The following is a 17,243-nucleotide window of genomic DNA, read 5'->3' on the forward strand; positions in this document are numbered from 1 at the left end:
TTAAGGCCCATTAGCAAAGGGGAGGTTGCTGGGAGCCCGGCGCCGAGGTGGTGTGTGTAGGGGGGGGAGGCCTTCTCAGCTGCCGCAGCTTTACGAGCAGGTGGTCAGCACGTGCGGGAGGGTTAGGTGGGTGGGAGGGAAAGGGGAGAAGGAGGTTCCCGGCAACAGATGGCCCGGGCAGGACTGGGGCTTTCAGACAAGAGGGTGGGAGGGGGCTGGCCATCTGCACCTGGACACTGCTCGAGAGCTCCTCCCCCTACCCCCTCTGCGCAGAGAAAAGAGCTGGGGGAAGGGGAAGGCTGCTTTTACTCAGACTGAAGGTTCAAATACCCCCCCACCAAACACCCCTCCCCAACAGAGAGGATGGACAGGGAGAAGGCAGCTGGTGGAAGAGTGAGGGAGGCAAAGGTGAGGCTGCCTCCACCACCCCACCCATCTCTCTGGCCAGATCTGTGGGAGCCCCGAGGCACAAGCGAGAGACTCTAGATGAGTCTGCGTCTCCACCACGGCGTGCTGAGGGCCTGAGGCTCTCTCAAATGTTGGCAGAAATAAGTTAATCCCTGATACAGAGTTCCCGCATGCCCATTTTGGATATGAGCAGGATATGGGGGCATGAAAGGGGGAGTTCCCTAGCCCCAGGGTACCCCAGCCCCCAGGGAAGGATGCTAGGCAAGACTGGGAAGCCCAGGGCAGGGGTTCCCAGACTGGAGCAGAGTGGGAAGGAGGTATCACAGCAGGTGATGGCCCTCTATGGGCCAGATTTCCCAGAGGGAAGCCATCTGAGGGGTCGGACCAACATGCCCTCTGGTCAGGAGGCTTCGGGCTGTGGCTGAGCCTGGCGACTGGCCCAGTACCGATGGTAGGTGTCCTGGAAGAGGTCCTGGCATTCGATGTGGGCGCGGAGACGGGCGCAGGCCAGGAAAGCCCCTGCCAGCTTGCGGTGCAGGGCATAGGTCTCCTCTGGCGGTGGGCGGAGTCGATGCTGCAGCAGCACAGGGATGAGGCCTTGCACTCGGCGGGCAGTGTCACCCGCCCCGAAGTCGTAGGGTCCCTTGGTGGCGAAGGGCTCCCCCAGGATCATCACAGCCTCGACGTGGGCATCCGAGAATGCCTAGGGGTGGGGGAGAGCAGAGGCACCCAGTATGGACAGGAAGCCTTCTACTTAACCCTAAAGGGACAAGTAGCTGTCAGCTCCCTCAGAGTCTCCAGTACTAGCACAAGTACTAGGTCCTTCCAGAGCCCCCAGGAAAGAAGCAGCCTCCCACTTTTCCCAAAAGAAACAGCCCTTCACTCCCTCTCAGAGCCTCCAATAAACAAGCAGCCCTCACTATCTAGAACAGAGAAGCAGCCTCCATTCCTGGACCCCCAGTACCCACCAGCAGCCCCCCATTGCCTCCCTCTAGAATTTTCCCAGGGTTCCTGAGTAGCCAAACAGTGCCATTCCCCCTACTCCTCCCCAGAGAACCCTCAGTAGAGTTACGCAGCTCCTACAGGCCCCCCAATAGATACCAGCCCCTACTCCCCCAGTGTCTCCCAACCTTGGTTTCAAAGCCTGTGAGGAATTTGAGGTCCCGGGATTTCTGCAGGACCCGGTCTCTGTCTCCATTGGCTGCAGCCATTACCACCTGGGGAAATGGGTGGGGCACAGGGTCAAAGGCTCAGTGAGTTCAAGGGTTCAAGGAGGGGTCTTGGGGAAATGGAGACTGCAGCTGGAAGCTGGGCCCTACCTGTACCCACTTCCCTTCTCATCTGCCTAGGCCCTCTCTCACCTAGAAGACTCTCCCTCATCACCTTGTGCCTGCCTGTCTGTGTCTCTCTCAAGACTGTTTCAGAGCCTGGAGGGTGGGGCTGGTCAAGGGTTCTGCCCACCTGGCTGGGGACACAGAGCCTGCCTGGAAACTAAACAGTGAAAAAGCACAGAGGAAAATAAATGTCAGGTGCTGTTCGTGGGTCCAAACACTCAATTGGCCAAGGATGTGACTGTGACCCAAAACTGCATCTGAGGTTGCCATTGGGCCATCTCTGTGATCACCTGGTTGATATCTGTTGATACCTGTCTCTGGCACTGGACTTGGAGCCTTGGGAGCAGGGATCTGGGTTGGCACGAGGTCTGTCACTCAGAAGGCCTTTGTTTAGCAAATTAGTGTGCAGAGCTAAGCACCTCTCCAGCCACGAGTACACATCAGGCAAGCAAGATGTGAGGGCACATGGACAGACAGACTGAAGTGAAAGCCAGCCCACCTGGGCTCAGGCTCAGCTCTGCCACTTGCTGGCTGACTGGGCAAGTCGCTTGCCTCAGGACTCCGCTTTCTCATCTGTGAAATGGGGATGAGGAAAGTATCTTCCTCATGGGGTGGTTGTAAGGATAAAGGAGGAGATAACTGTGTAGTGCCTCATGAGCACTGGGCCTGTATATAGGAAGCACCATAAATATTACCAGCTATTATTATCCAGAGGTGGATACGAGGGTCCCAATTTTACAGAAGAGGAAACAGGCTCACGGTGGGCAAGAGCAAGGCGAGGAGTAGAACCTGGGTGAACCTTAACCACTGGGTTGCACTTTCTTGAGAGGAAGGGGAATCAAGATTAAATCAGGCTGTTTTGTTCTGTCTCGTCTACCCGGCCCAAGACTGTCCGGCCATCTGTCAGGCCTGCAGTCCTTGGGGGCCAGTGGGACAGGGCTTTTTTAAACTGGAAAAGGCTGGGAAGGTGGCAGGAGGGCCATTCTAAAGAGGCTGGGGGGAGGGGCATGAGATGTCCCAACTACCCAGAGAAGCCTTGGCTTTGTGCCTCAAATGGCCAGCAGAGATGGCCTCAAGGGGCCTATGTGTGTGTGGCGGGGGAGGTTTAACCAGCTCCTCCTTCCTGTCTGCATCTCAGGGGTGGCGCCATCATCCTCCAATCTCCACGAGTCCTGGGCCTTGTCCCCAACACCTGTCTTTCCCTTCCCACAGCCTCCCCAGATTCCCCGCCCTCAGTCTTAAAGACCACTCTTTATTCAGAGGGGGTTTCCTAATTCTTACTGTGGCCCTCCCCTGCTCAAATCCCTCCCATGGCTTCCCAGGGAAACGGGATAAAATACAAGCTGCAAAGCATGGCTTCTGGGACCCAGAGTGATTTGGCTCCAGTCTCATCGCTGGCCCAATGCTTCCCCCTGACGCCAGCCCACCCCACCTGCCAGAGTCAGAACATGAACTTACTTTTGGGTTTCTAGGACTTTACTACTCAGTGTGGTCCCTGTAAGAGTAGCTTTGCCATTACCTGGGAGTGTGTTAGAAATACAGCATCTTCTGCCTGACTCCAGTCCAGAATCTGCATTTTAACTGGGTCATGGGGGGGAGGTTTCACATACACATTAAAGTTTGAGAAGTACTGCTCTAATGGGAATATCCCTTATCACCTCGTGGCCTTTGCACATGTTGTTGGTCTGGAATACCCTCCGAGCCTCTTCCTGATTGCTCTCCTAATCCCTCAGGTCTCAATTCTGATGTCTCTTCCTCCAGGAAGCCCTCCCTGACCCCTAGGCTGGGCCAGGATCCTTTGAGCTCCGATAGTGCCCTGTGCTTCCCCATTCCAGCTCTGACCACTCTGGGCCCTCAACTATCTGTCCCCCCACTGGACTGTGAGCTCTGTGAAGGTGGGGACCTGGACTGGATTGGTCACTGTTGTCCCCCACATTACCTAGAATAGGACGGGGCACAGAGGAGTGTCAAAGAGTTTGAACTGATCACTAAATGGTTAGAAGACCATGTTAAATGTCCAAGCTAACCAAATGAATGACATAATGTTCTCTGTGACCTCTGAGACAAATTGACCCTGGTGGGCAGGAGGTACAGTGGGAGGGATGGTCAATAGGTGAGGAAGCACTTCCTCAGGACAGAGCAGCCCCCTAGGGATCGGCTTGCCAGGAAGGTGTGTGAGCACAAACCTGGACACCAAGGCCCTAGACAGTGTGGGTGGGGTGTGGGGAGGTGCAAGGATGGCCATCATGGACCTGCCTCTTAGGACAAGGCTAGTCAGGGTTGGGAGTATGGGCTCTGGACCCAGACCACCTAAGTCAGAATGCCAGGTCTGCTGTGACCTTGGGCAAGTGACTTAACCTCTCTGAGCCTGTTACTTCATCTGTAAAATGGGGCTAAAAATGGTCCTTACTCCATGAAGTTGCTGTATGGTTTAAATCAGTCACCACAGGTATACTACTTAAAACCGCCTGACAATATTAAGTGCTTGGTATTTGTTAGCTGCTATTAATATTACTATTATTTCTTATTTCTTAATTCTAGATATTGTATTTCTCCTTCTCACCCTTGCCTCAGTATCTGGCTTGAGCCTCGGCCCTTCTGAGACCCCAGGATTGGGGGGACTCACCTCGATGTAATGGTCTGTGAATTCGGTCCCAAATTCCCGGCTTGCACCGAAGTCCAGCAGGGTCACCTGGGAACAGAATGGTGAAAGGGATGCTGGGAATCCACCAATGCTTCCCATTGTCTATCCCAGGTGGCTAGGGTCCATCTCTCCCTCCCTACACCCTGTGCCCTCCTGCCAGAGTTCCCGCTGTCTCCCTGGGTTCCTGGCCTCCAGTCTCCACACTAATCCACCCCCACATGAAGCTGAAAGAATCTTGCTTTTATTTTTTTGGTCGTCGTTATTTTTATAATAACATACTTTAGGCACAGAAAAAAATCCAGAGAATAACATATATGGAAAAGTGAACACCCACAAATCTCACCACCCAGCTTAAAATAGAAAATAGTACCAATCCAGGTGGGGCCTCCTGTGTACCCCAGCCTGATTCTACCTCCCCGACATCCCGATCCTCTCTTCCAGGGTCACCACTTTCCTGAAATTATTATTATTTCCTGAAATTACCATGCACGTATTTCTATATTTTTCTATATATGTGCCCACCCATGAACAATATATAGTAATGTTTTGTGTATCTTAAAGCTTCATATAAATGGTATTTACGATAGTTACCCTGCAACCTGTTCTTTTTGACCAGCATGGTTTTGTGATTTATCCCCACTGCTATGTGTGGCTCTGGCTCATTCATTCACTTTTTCACTGATGTGTAAGGAGTTCATTGTGCGAATATATCACAATGCATTTATCTGGGTGATGGACACTGTGGGTGTTTCTGGGTTTTGCTATTAAAATCATGCTTGATGAACACACGTGCAGGAGTTTCTCTAGGGCGGTGGAGTTCGGACTATTAATCACAACCCACAGTAAGAAATACAGATTATACTGGGCACCAGTGCTAATGCCATATAAATATAAACATAAAACAAAAGTGTCCTGAAATATTATAGCTCTGTCCCATCCATGACACACTGATACTTTCCATTCTATGCCTTTAACCACAAAAAATGCAGTTGAGACCCAATAAATTGACATCAGGACACACATCACCTACCCAGGTTAGAAAAACCCCTCCCTGAGTTGTCAGCCTAAGAGGGATATGGGGTGTGTATGTATTTGCAGGGGTGGAGGGTGGCAAGACACTGAGGCTGGAGACTCAGCAGGGCCATTTCACATTCGGCAAAGGGCTCAGACTTTATCCTGAGGGCCCTGAAGCACTGTGGAGGGGACAGCGTGGCCAGATTTGTTTCAGAAAGACCCCTCTGGGGATATAATGGGTACAGACCACTTTGCAGAGCCATTTGGCAACCACACACACTGAGAGTCTTTTGGTTCAAACTCACCCCTGGGTCTTTGGACACCCTGTGTCGTCTGCCAGGATCGTTCTTCCTGCCCTTTCAATGGCTGTCCCTTTCTCATCTGTCTGGTTTCAGCTTTAATGGCACTTCCTTCAAGAAGCCTTCCTTGACCCCACCCACCCAGGCGGGGTCAGCCACTTTCCCTGGCTTCCCACAGCCCCCTGGGCTTCCCCTATCACTGACCACTCTGGCCTGTGTTTCCTCATGGTGGTACTAACTACTCTAGGTCACCACTGTCTGGTGACAGGTTCCCCTGCTGGACTGGAAACTCTGAGAAGGCAAGGATCAGGGTTGTCTTGGCATTGTCAAGAGGCGGCAGTAGGAGGAGCTTGGTGTGCTCTAAATGAATAACAAGTGTGGTCATGATGACTAACTACCTTCAGAAAGTTGTGATCCCTCTTTTATACTGTCACATTGGCACTAGGAAGCCACTGCCCAGCCAGGGACTCCATTTCCCAGCATCCCTTGCACCTAGGCAGGCCCTGTGACCAGTTCTCATTAATGGAATGGTAAAGGGAATGATTTGTCACTTCTGGTCAAAACAGTTAGATAAGGGTTAACCTCTCAAACTCTCTTTCCTCTTCTACTGGAAGGAGAATATTGCAAGACCTGGGGGATGGCATGATCACAAAAGGGAAGGAGCCTAGGGCCCTGAGTCACTGCATGGAGGAGGGCTACCCTAGCCTGTTACATGGGTAATAAACTACTATTGTGTTGAGCTACTGAAATATCTATCACAGTAGGTAATGTACCCTCACATACATCATAAGGAACCAACCTGGTGGCTGGCTGCATCATACAGGAAGTTTGCCCAGTTGGGGTCCGTCTGCATGAATCTAAACTCAAACAGCTCCCGTAGACACAGCCTCAGGAGCTGGAAGCAGATCTAGGGTGGAGAAAAAGAGTTAACAGACACCCCAGAATCATCTGCCCCTGTAAAGCCCTCTCTGGCCTGGGGCAGGACTGTGGGTCTGGCCTGCCCTGCTGGCCCTGCCCTGGGGCAGCACCCTCCCTATTGTCCCACGAGACCATGTACCTGGTTCCGAATGTCCTGGCTCAGGCCCTGGCACTGGTCCAGGGGGACCCCTCCAGCCAGCTCCATGCCCAGCACTCGCGTGGTGCAGAGGTCCTTAATCACTGCCGGCACCCGGAAGAAGGGGTCATCTTCCAACAGCTGCCTGGGGCAGAAGGGAGGGGGGTGGATGGTTGGGGCTTCAGGCTCCTATGACCCAGCTCGAGGCCTCTTCCTCCTCCTCTGAGAAATCCTCCATGAACGGTCTGTGTCTTGCCTTCTGTCTTGCCCTCCTCTTGCCAATACCTGGCTGGACTAACATTCATTCAGACACTTCATTCATTCAACAAACATCTCCATAGGGCCTACTGTGCCTGCCCCTAAGCCTGGTGCTGCTGGAGACCCAGTTACCACTTTCCTACCGGAAATACTTCTATGACATTCGGTTGCCCCACAATAAGCTCAATGTATTAAGCTTGATGAACATTACTTTTTCATTAAATTATTAATTAATCTATCAAAAAAAATGGTCACTGATATACAAATCTCCTAGTCCATGGTGATACTCCTTGGCCACTCCTTGGAGTCAGAACACTGATTAAGAGAAAGAATCCTTCTCCGTGTCCGTCCCCGTGCAGGACAGAGCAGTGGATGAGGCCCAGGCCTCCCCTTACACACACCGGAGACCACACTCTAACAAACCAACAGACCAATAATAGACCGTCATAGGTGTGTCAATGTAAGATTTGGGAGACAGAAAATATGAGCGAGGCCTCTGGTTGGGGACCTGTGGGATGGCTGGAGTGAGGTGGGGAGCAGGGAGATGGGGAGAGGCCAGGGGAGTAATGTGGGTTTTATTCTAAGGGCACTGGGAAACCCTGTGAGGGAGGGCTGTCCCCAAATCCCATGAGGAATGCTCTGGCCCAGCCCACTCCGCACCCTTCTCCAGGTCCTGCTTTGGAGCTCGTATTTTTGTCCTTGTTTATAAAATCTCTGATGTTTGAACCGACTTAATCAGCACAATTCTTTTATCCTCGCTCCTCTGTGAGGGTACTCTCCCAAGGCCGCTGTGCAGATTCAGGCCACCCAGCCTGTTAAGGGCTGACCTGGGGCTAGATCCCACGTCTGTCCGAGTCAAGGCCCACGCCCCTAACCACTGACTTCTGCTGCCCTTTCTCTAGTTCTGTATCTACAGAGCTTGGCTCAATGAACATCTGGCCACACTGAAGGATCTCACAGATCTGCAGTAATTAATTGCTGCACATCACAATTCTTCTAAGCTACACCCACATCGCTCCCTGTATCTGTAGTTCATTCATTTTCACTGCTGTATGATATTCCACTGTTGAATATACCATATTTATTCATCCACCCTGCTGGATGAATTTCATAGGTTTGGGATGTTTCCAATTTGGGGCTACTGCTGTTCTAAGCATTCTGGAAAAAGTCTGACGGTGTATACTGGCAAAGGCGTCCCTCGTGTATTTAGCTAGGAGGATGAGTATTGGGTTATATGTGACTATTGAGCCTTATTGTATGATGCCAAACTGTTCTCCAGAATGCTTATCTCAGTATCTCCTCCTGCCCAAGTTATATAAGGGATACCCTGCAGTCCATTCTCTCCAACTCTTGACACTGTAGTATTGCTCAGTCTGTCAGTGCAGTGGGTGTAATGGTCACTCACTGTGTGACGAAGTGCCTGTTGACAAGTTCATCTCCCTCACAGGACTGCAGTGGTTACCTAACCCATTCTACAGATGATAAAACTAAAACTGACACTTAGAGAGAAGAAGTGACCTGCCCAAGCTCAGAGGACATGGATGGATGGATGAAGGGATGGATGGATGAACGAATGAAGAGTTTACCAGCCCCACCCCAGGGCTCCAGCTGCCAGAGGCTGTGGGGGCTACCACTTCCCACTGAGCCTGGGAGGGAAAGGAGGGAAGCTGGAGGGAAGGGGTCCCTCCAGGGGCCTGCAGCTCACCTGAAGTTCTGGGCACAAGCCGCCTCACGACGGTAGTCACACTCCCAAGCCAGCTCCTGTTGCAGGGCCTGCAGACTCTGCTCAGCAAACAGGCCTGAGGGGGGCAGCTGTGTCAAACAGGGAAAGCCACAGCCTGTCCCACCCCACCTGTCTGACCCCTCAGGCTCCCACTCATGGATGTCTTCTCTTACCAATCGTGTCTCTCACTCTGTCTCTTTCACTGCCCCTCACACCTTCTGCTCTATGCCTTTTACGTGCATTGTCTGTCCACACACTTCCCCTGTCTTTCATACAATTGTGAGCTCTTCTGAAGTCTCTCTCCTAGGGTCTCTTTCACAGGCATGCACACCAGTCCCTAAGCATCTCTTTCAGCCACACATGCCACCTACTCTTTTTCATACTGTCTCACAGTCATTCTGCCTCTGAACCTTCTGCCTGTCTCTCTGACACGCACATACCCTGCCCCGTCTTCTTCAGGCTCTTTTTCATGTGCTGTAACACAAACATAGGGTCCCACTTACATTCTCTTCCTGCTTTTGTGGCTCTTTTTCACAGCTACAGTCCCTCTCTGCACAGTGTGTGTGTCTGTTTCTGGATTTTGGTCTGGGCTTCTGCCTCTCTGCGTCTCTGTCAGAATCTCTAAATTTGTCTTTTTCTCACACGCTTGTACTCCCTGGGCTTTCCCTACCTCGGTGTCCCTTTCTGTCTCAAACACACCCTTACACATCCACTCACACACAGGCATCCCCTGCCCCGAGCTAGCCACTCTCCCTCCATCCAGCTCCACTTCCTCTCTTCGGGGTACCCCTCCTGCAGACAGGGGTGGAGTGGGCGCCTCACCCTCAGGCAGGGCCACGCTCATCTTGAGCAGCGCCAGCAGGTTCTGGACATCGCTCTGGATGCTCTGGGCAACGCCTGGATACTGGGAGTGGGGGGAGGGCAGCAGTCACTTCTCAGGCACAGCAGGGTGCTCACCACGACCCCATCTGGGCTCCCCTCTCACCTGGATCTTCACGGCCACCTCCGTCCCATCTCTCAGCATGCCCTGGTGCACCTGCCCGATTGAGGCAGCGGCAAAGGGCACCTCCTCCAAAGAGGCCACCTTGGCCTGCCAGTCCCTGCCGAGCTCCTCTTCCAGAACTCTCTGGGGAGAGTGGTTGTAACAATTATCACCATGATTAGAGGCAGCTGAGTTCATTCCCTGTGCCGAGCACTTTATGTGCTAATAACCTGGGCACTCTCCAAATGCCGGGCTGTGGGCTGAGCTCTTGGCAGCTACCCCACTTTACAGATGAGGAAACTGAGGCTCAGAGAGCTGTCTCTTGGCCAAGGTGATGAACCAGGCCCTGGTGGACTAGAAGGCCCAGCCCAGCTTGTGTCTCCCAAGCCGGTACTCCCGAGGTTGTGCAAGCTACTATCGAGGATTGCTATTATGTATAGTTAAGATTGATAATAAGCCTTTATTAAATTGCATATTGCGTAATTAACTCAAAGTTAATGTGATAAAGAAGAGTCAAAACTTACAAAGGGCTTCCTATGGGCCAAGCCCTGTTCACAGTGGCTCAGAGAACAACAATAATTGCCCAGGGTCGTATGGTGAGTGAGCAGAACAGAGGATCAAAAGGCAGGTAGGTGGCTGGATTCCGGATTCCACACCCTTACCCAGGCATTAGAACAGCTTATGTCTTGGGCACTTACTCAGTGCCAGGCGCTGTGCCAACCTATTTACAGACATGCTCTCCTTTAATTAAAAAACCAGTAATAATAACAGCTAAAACTGGCATGGTGTGTCAGGGGCCCTCCTAAGTGCTTTCCGTATATTACTGTTTCCCTGAAAATAAGACCTTGCCGGACAATCAGCTCTAATGCACCTTTTGGAGCAAAAATTAATATAAGACCTGGTCTTACTTTACTATAAGACCGGGTATAATGTAATATAATACCGGGTCTTATATTAATTTTTGCTCCAAAAGATGCATTAGAGCTGATTGTCCGGCTAGGTCTTATTTTCGGGGAAACAAGGTGATTTATGGGACACTATGAGGAGGATGCTGCAGGTAGGAAGTGGCGGAGCCAGAGTCTGAACTTCTGAAGTCTGGCCCCTAACCACTGTGCGCCCTGCCTCTGTAACAGCCCACTGAGCCTGCCAGGGGCTGGACTAAGCGCTCTGCACCACCCTCTCATTTAATCATCAAAACAGTCCTATCAGGTGTCTGCTTTGGTGACCCCCATTTTACAGATGGGGAAACTGAGGCCCAGAGTTAGACAGGGAGTAGAGCAGTGAAGCCAGGAATCAGTCAGGTGGAGCCGCCTCCCTGGACACTCACCAGCATCTGCCAGCGGGGCATGAAGTCGGCACTCTGGCGGACTCGCTCAAAGATACGCTGCAGCTGGGGGCTGATGAAGCTGTTGTCTTGGGAGATAGGGGGACAAGGGAAGCAGTGAGGGAGGAGGCAAGGTGGGCCCCTGTGGGAGTATCTGAAGCTGGGGCTTGTGGGTGGGTGGGGTGGGGTGGAAATGAAGTCAGGGGTCGGGGGTCATGCTATACCCTGGATGCTGAGCATCTGGCCAACCTTGAGGGCGGCCCCCCGAACTGTACACAAGGTCTGCACAATCCGCTCGGCATTGGCCTCTGACAGGAAACGGCTGGAGCCCGGCCGGGAGCCGTCTTCTGAGGTGGAAAGAATGATCATTAGTATTATAACCACAAAAATAATCAGTAGAACGCCACTGCACACCACCAGGATGGCTACAATGAAAAAGAGAACACCACGTGTTGCCAAGGATGTGGAGCAGCCCGAATGCCAACACGGCTGATGAGTGTGCCATGGCACAAGCCCTCTGGAAAATAGTGGGGAAGTGTCTAGTAAAGCACACACCTATACCAGATGCAGTTTCTCTCCCAGGTGTATGCCCAAGAGAAATGCATAAATATGTCCCTGACAGAAATTCCAAGGAGCACTGCTCATGACAGTCCCAAACTGGAAACATCCCAAATGATCGTCGATACAATGAACAAAGGAATTGTGGAACAGTCACAGAGCGACTGCCTGGAATAAACCACCAACATCCACTCACAGCAACATGGATACATCTCCCAAAAAGAATGTTGAGCAAAAGAAACTCAGTTTTAGGTGTGGCCGGTTAGCTCAGTTGGTTAGAGCATGGTGCTGGTAGCACCACCAAGGTTACCAGTTTGATCCTCGCATGGGCCACCTGTGAGCTGCGCCATCCAAAAAAATTTCTCAGTTTTAATCTCTAATACAGTAAATATCCATAAATACAACCCACATAAACAAGCTCTTTGGGGTCCTCATTTTATTTAACAACTTTATTGAGATACACTCGTAATTCACATACCATATAATTCACCCATTTAAGGTGTATAGTTCAATGGTTTCTAGTATATTCAGCATAACTACCACCACTACCAATTCCAGAACATTTTCATCACCCCAGAAAGAAAGCCCTTACCTATTAGCAGTCACCCCCATTTCCACCGATGACTTCCCCCCAAGCTCCTGTAAACCACTAATCTACTTTCTGTCTCTATAGATTTCCCTATTCTGGGCATTTCATATCAATGGAATCATACAATACATGGCCTTCTGTGTCTGCCTTCCTTCACTTAGGACGGTGTTTTCAAGATTCATCCACATTGTAGCATAGATCAGTACTTGATTCCTTTTTATGGCCACATACTATAACACATTTTTTTTCTTTTAATCCATTTCTTGGTTTTAAGGGTGTGCAGGGATCCTGAGACCAAAAAATTGGAGAAATGCTCTTCTAGGGTTTTTTGATCTGGGTGCACAGCTGTGTCCATTTTGTGAAAATGAATGAAGCCCGTATGCTTGGGATATGTGCACAGTTCTATATGCAAATTATATTACTCAGTAAAGTGTTTATTAAGCTTTTTCATTGAACTCTTTACCCCGTGTCAAGCAGAATTCTAAGAGTCTCTGTGGATTCTCTGGCAGAATCCCCACAATCACCCAAGGAAGTAAAAACTAGAATTCCCAATGCCTTAATTTTCAAGGTGAGGAAGCAAGAGATTCAGAGAGGTACAGTGCCTGGCCCTGAATCACACAGCACAGAAGTGGCAGAGCGCAGTGCAGACTGTTTGGCCTTACCCTAAAGCCTAATCCTGCACCCACCTGCAGTTTTTTTAGTTTGAAAGAATTCCAAAAGACAGAAAAGTTGCATCAGGAACACCCATATAAGTGATTCAAACATTTTAATGTTCTGTCTCACCAGCTTTATCTATGTGTACCCACAGACTTACTGTTACTTTTTGCTTGGAGTTGTACTCAACCTGTGCTAAGAATAAAGATATTCCCCTGCACAGTCAGTGCCACAATCACACGTAAGAAAATTAACACTAATTATCTAATATCTACTATCCAGTTCATATTCAGATTTTCCCAATTGTTCCCAAAAGTCTTTTATAGTTATTTTTGTCTTTAAGAAAATTTTTTTTCAATGACGTTCAATATTATATTAGCTTCAGGTGCACAGCTTAGTGGTTAGACATTTATATAACTTACGAAGTAATCTCCCAATAAGTCTAGTACCCACCTGATACCATACATAATTATTACAATATTATTGACTATATTCCCTATACTATACTTTACATCCCCGTGATAGTTATTTTTTTCCAACTGTCATGCAATCACGGTTCTCACATTCCATTTGTCAGTTATTATCTCTCTAGTCTCTTTGATCTAGAATATCCACTCCCATTTTTGTTTCGGCCATTGACTTGTTGGGGGAATCTTACCCCCAGGGGTTGATCTCTAGACATCGCATTCCATCTATGTTGTACACAGCCCCCCAGCGGCACTCCTGTTTTCAGTTTCGTCTTCTGCTCAGAGCTAGGAACTCAACTCCTGATGACTTAATTTTTCTTTTCCTCATGATCGGCTTCTATCCATCACAACGCTGACAGTGTCTTTGCCCCGTTCTGAGCACTTGACAATGACCCTCAGAGGTGGCTATATTATCATTTCCATTTTCCACATGAGGAAACTAGGACTCTGAGAGGTGAAGCCACTTGCCCCCAGGTCACACAGCCAGCCAGGGTGTGAACCCAGGCAGCGTGGCTCACTCACCTGACTGCAGATATTCTCCGAGCAGGGACTTCTTGGCCACCTCTGCCAGTGCTCCCAGCCCCAAACCCACAGCCAGTCCTGGGGAGTGAGAGAGGAGCCTGAGTGCCCGCTTGCCTGGGGCTTTCTCCCCCCACCCTCTCTCTTCTCTGTCTCTAAGCAACTTGCCTTCCAGCTCTTTGCTGTCAACCCTTTACATGTTATTACAATATTAGTTACTACAATATTATTGACTATATTCCCTACACTGTACTTTACATCCCCGTGAGTTATTTTTTTCCAACTGACATCCAATCATGGTTCACACATTCCATTTGTCCCCAGCTCAGTCTCTTACTCCCTCCATGCTTGGGGTTCCCTTCAAGGTGAGGCTGCCTTTTTTCCTATCCTCTCTCCAGGTCTTTGTCTCCTGTGTCAGCAGTTCTCACCCCTGGCTGCACATATGAATCACGTGAGGAGCTTTTGTAAATACAATGCCCAGGTCCCACCCCTGAGGTTCTGATTAAACTGGCCTGAGATGAGGCCTTGAAATTTGTATTTTTTTTTAAGCACCCCAGGTTGATTCTAGTGTACAGCCAAGGGTAAGAAGGCCCCAAAATGATCCTCCCAAGTCTCTCTGTGACTTCCTGCGAGTACTGCCTGTTTCTCTGTCCACACCTCCTCTTTTCATGCTCACATTTCCTTTTCCAAGTCAGTTATTTCTCCATTTCCCCATTTCCCTCCACCTGGCATATCTACCTAGGCCTCTTTCTCTCTGTTCCTCCTTTTGCTGTTATCTCTCTAGCTGTGATTTCCTCTGCCTCCTCCCTCCCCTTGCCCCAAAGATATCTCAAGTCTTTCTGCCCCTTTTACTGTCACCATGTCTGTAAGTAATCATTGTTGGCATTTTCTGAGCACTTTCTACATGCCAGATTCATTCCTAGTGCTTTATGTGTATTAACTAAGTTTGTCCTCAAACCCTTGTGAGATTAGTTTTATAGGAAAACTTCCATTTTACAGAAAAGGAAATCGAGACCCAGAGAATTTAAGTAACTTATCCAGAGTCACAAAGTGAGATGCAGCAGAATCACCCCTTGAACCTTGGGCAGCCTGGTTTCAAAGCTCTAACCACTGCATTTGACTCCCTCTTTATACTATGAATCAATGTCTTTAAAACTTGAACCATGATCCGCAATAAAGAAGACATCCGCATTATAACCGGTACAGACCAATGTAAACGTATATAATGTTTCATGAAACAAGATTTTCCCTTACTCTACAGATGCACTCATATTTTCCATTCTATTCTTCTTAATGCTGGTTTCAACCCACTAAATTATTTCATGCAGATTGTGACATGAAGTTTGAACAATACTGCTTCTCGATCTCAGGTCAAGTCACGTCACCTCCCTTAGCCTCCGTGCCCTCATCTATAGAATGGAAATAAACATTCATCGACTTGATGCAGAGAGATCACATGTATGGGAACTTGCATGTTCTTCCAAGTTCTCAGTAAACGTTGTTCCTCTCTGTTTCTCTTGGTTTTGCAGAACTTTGCCTTCACTCTCTTTCCATGTCTCCCTCTTCTCTGTCTCTGATTCACCCTCTCTCTTCTGTCCGTAAATGTTGCTTCCTCTGAGCTACCGTGTTTCCCCCGAAATTAAGCCCCAGTTAAGATCATCAGCCAGACAGACACATTTAGTACGTGATGACGATGTTCCAGAAGATGACATGACTGTATTTGAATAAATGTAGATTGTTGTACATGAAAAAATAAGACATCCCCTGAAAATACGCCCTAATGTGTCTTTTGGAACAAAAATATAAGACCTGCTCTTATTTTTGGGGAAATATGGTATAAGACCTGGTCTTATTTTTGGGGAAACACGGTAGGTCACAATCACCCACAGTCACACCTACCACCAAAGTTGGCCAAGCGGCTGATGCGGGAGGCAGGGACCTTGCGTTCTCGAGAGCGGTCACTCAGCTGGGAAATGGGAAAAAGGTATGAGGACGAGAAGGTGGGCATAGTGCCCAGGGAGTCCAACCACCCTGCCACCTCACCCTTCCCCAAGCTTGGGGGGCCGACTGACTTCATGGGGTGTTACTGAGTGGGTGGGAAGCAATGATACCTGGGGCCGGGGTGTCTTCCTGAGCCGGGCCTCGCGAGCCTTGCGAATATCCTCCTCACCCAGGCCTCTGCCAGGCCTATCCTGATGAAACTTTTGGGCCCAAGTACCCACACATGGCCCCTGCAAGAGATGTGGACATTGGTAAGGAATGGAGGACATGAGGTCTGCCTGTCCCTTTGGATCCCTCCCTGTCCATTTACTCACTGGTGTCTCCCTCAGGCTCTTCCCCTTGGAGCGCCATCCCCAACCTCTTACCCACCAACGGAGCCCAGGTCCCTGGGCCCCATGAGGCAGACCAACAGTGTGGCCCAGCTGTCCACAAGTCCCCCGCAGTAGGCCCGCCACTTCCAGCCACATTGCCTGGGGGAGAAGAGATGGAGGTTATTCGGGCAGGAGTTGTGGGACTGACCTCCCTCCCTGCTTTGCTCTGGGACCCCCATCAAGCCCTCACATTCCTCTATGTTCATTCTAAGACTCCCACCCACCAAAGACTTTCTCCCCTGCTATAGGCGCCTCCAGTTTCTCCTGATTCCCTTTCTCGTTGCTATGAACCCATAGCTCTTCCTGAGCACCTTCCAAAACTCACTCTCCCCGTCTCACTCCCCGCCATTGCTAGGGTCCTCCCTTGTTGCTAGACACCCACAGATCCTGCAGGACTACCGCTCCACTTGAGCCCCCTCTCGTCGCTAGGCACCGCCTTTCCCTCCGTTGCTAGGTACCCACAATTCCTCCTGGGTGCCCCCTACCCCGGTAATGGGCACCTCCCCCCGTTGCTAAGCACCCACTGCTCCCGGGCTCCAGGTCGGCAAGCGCGAGAGCCTCTTGCGCTTCCGGGAGTCTCTGCATGCCCGCCCCTCCGGTCAGCTAGCCAATGATGGAGCAGCAGCTCTCTGACTGGCACGAAGCACGCCCCGCTGGGAGTAGGGAGGGTGTGGGCGGGGCCTAAGAGTGGGCGTTGGGGCCTGCGGGGGAATTGCTGGCATACACGTGCCCTTTTATGCCTTTCCACTCATCTCAAAGTGCCCAGGGCGCCGCGGACCTTTCTGGTCTCTACACTGTCTTGTTTGCAAACATCCCTCTCCCTGACAAACTCTGCACAAACATCTTGCCAACCTCCCTTATTTCTACCCCAAGCAGGCTCAACATCTCTGCTTTGAACACACGTCTTCGCAGCAAACGTTTCCCGTGCACAAAGAGCTTCTCTACTTTGCACACCCACCCTCTGCTTCAAATACCCGCATCCTGGCACTCAGCCTCTTCCCTTGCACGTATAAACCTTGTTCCTTGCTCGCCAACTGTCTCCCT

The 17,243-nt window shown here is 50.3% G+C and overlaps 1 protein-coding gene across 7 annotated transcripts; it reads right to left on the bottom strand.

The window, feature by feature from the left end:
- Window positions 1-297: 297 nt before the first annotated feature.
- On the bottom strand, window positions 298-16,784 carry COQ8B (coenzyme Q8B). Of its 7 annotated transcripts, none has more exons than XM_033128706.1 (15): window positions 16,720-16,784; window positions 16,194-16,298; window positions 15,939-16,058; window positions 15,727-15,793; window positions 13,831-13,908; window positions 11,265-11,387; window positions 11,044-11,129; window positions 9,720-9,860; window positions 9,557-9,638; window positions 8,717-8,810; window positions 6,757-6,898; window positions 6,499-6,606; window positions 4,369-4,434; window positions 1,539-1,625; window positions 298-1,111 (listed from the first exon to the last, which is right to left on the bottom strand). In XM_033128706.1, exons 2-15 carry the CDS (start codon window positions 16,293-16,295, stop codon window positions 809-811), a joined length of 1,599 nt encoding a protein of 532 aa, XP_032984597.1. In that variant the 5' UTR covers window positions 16,296-16,298; window positions 16,720-16,784; the 3' UTR covers window positions 298-808. The 7 variants fall into 7 exon arrangements, with proteins under 7 accessions (XP_032984597.1, XP_032984601.1, XP_032984600.1 ...); XM_033128710.1 differs by having other exon boundaries at window positions 16,724-16,763; XM_033128709.1 differs by having other exon boundaries at window positions 16,662-16,746.
- Between the last annotated feature and the right edge of the window lie 459 nt (window positions 16,785-17,243).

This window comes from Rhinolophus ferrumequinum, chromosome 15, assembly GCF_004115265.2.
Source record: "Rhinolophus ferrumequinum isolate MPI-CBG mRhiFer1 chromosome 15, mRhiFer1_v1.p, whole genome shotgun sequence".
NCBI classification, from domain to species: Eukaryota; Metazoa; Chordata; class Mammalia; order Chiroptera; family Rhinolophidae; genus Rhinolophus; species Rhinolophus ferrumequinum.

Excerpts from the sequence above, each read along its gene's own strand:
- COQ8B (XM_033128706.1), bottom strand. The coding sequence starts at position 16,295 with ATGTGGCTGGAAGTGGCGGGCCTACTGCGGGGGACTTGTGGACAGCTG. Across the intron at positions 1,626-4,368 it reads TCACAGACCATTACATCGAG|GTGGTAATGGCTGCAGCCAA; the intron begins GTGAGTCCCCCC and ends CCATTTCCCCAG. Across the intron at positions 1,112-1,538 it reads TCACAGGCTTTGAAACCAAG|GCATTCTCGGATGCCCACGT; the intron begins GTTGGGAGACAC and ends CCCCACCCCTAG.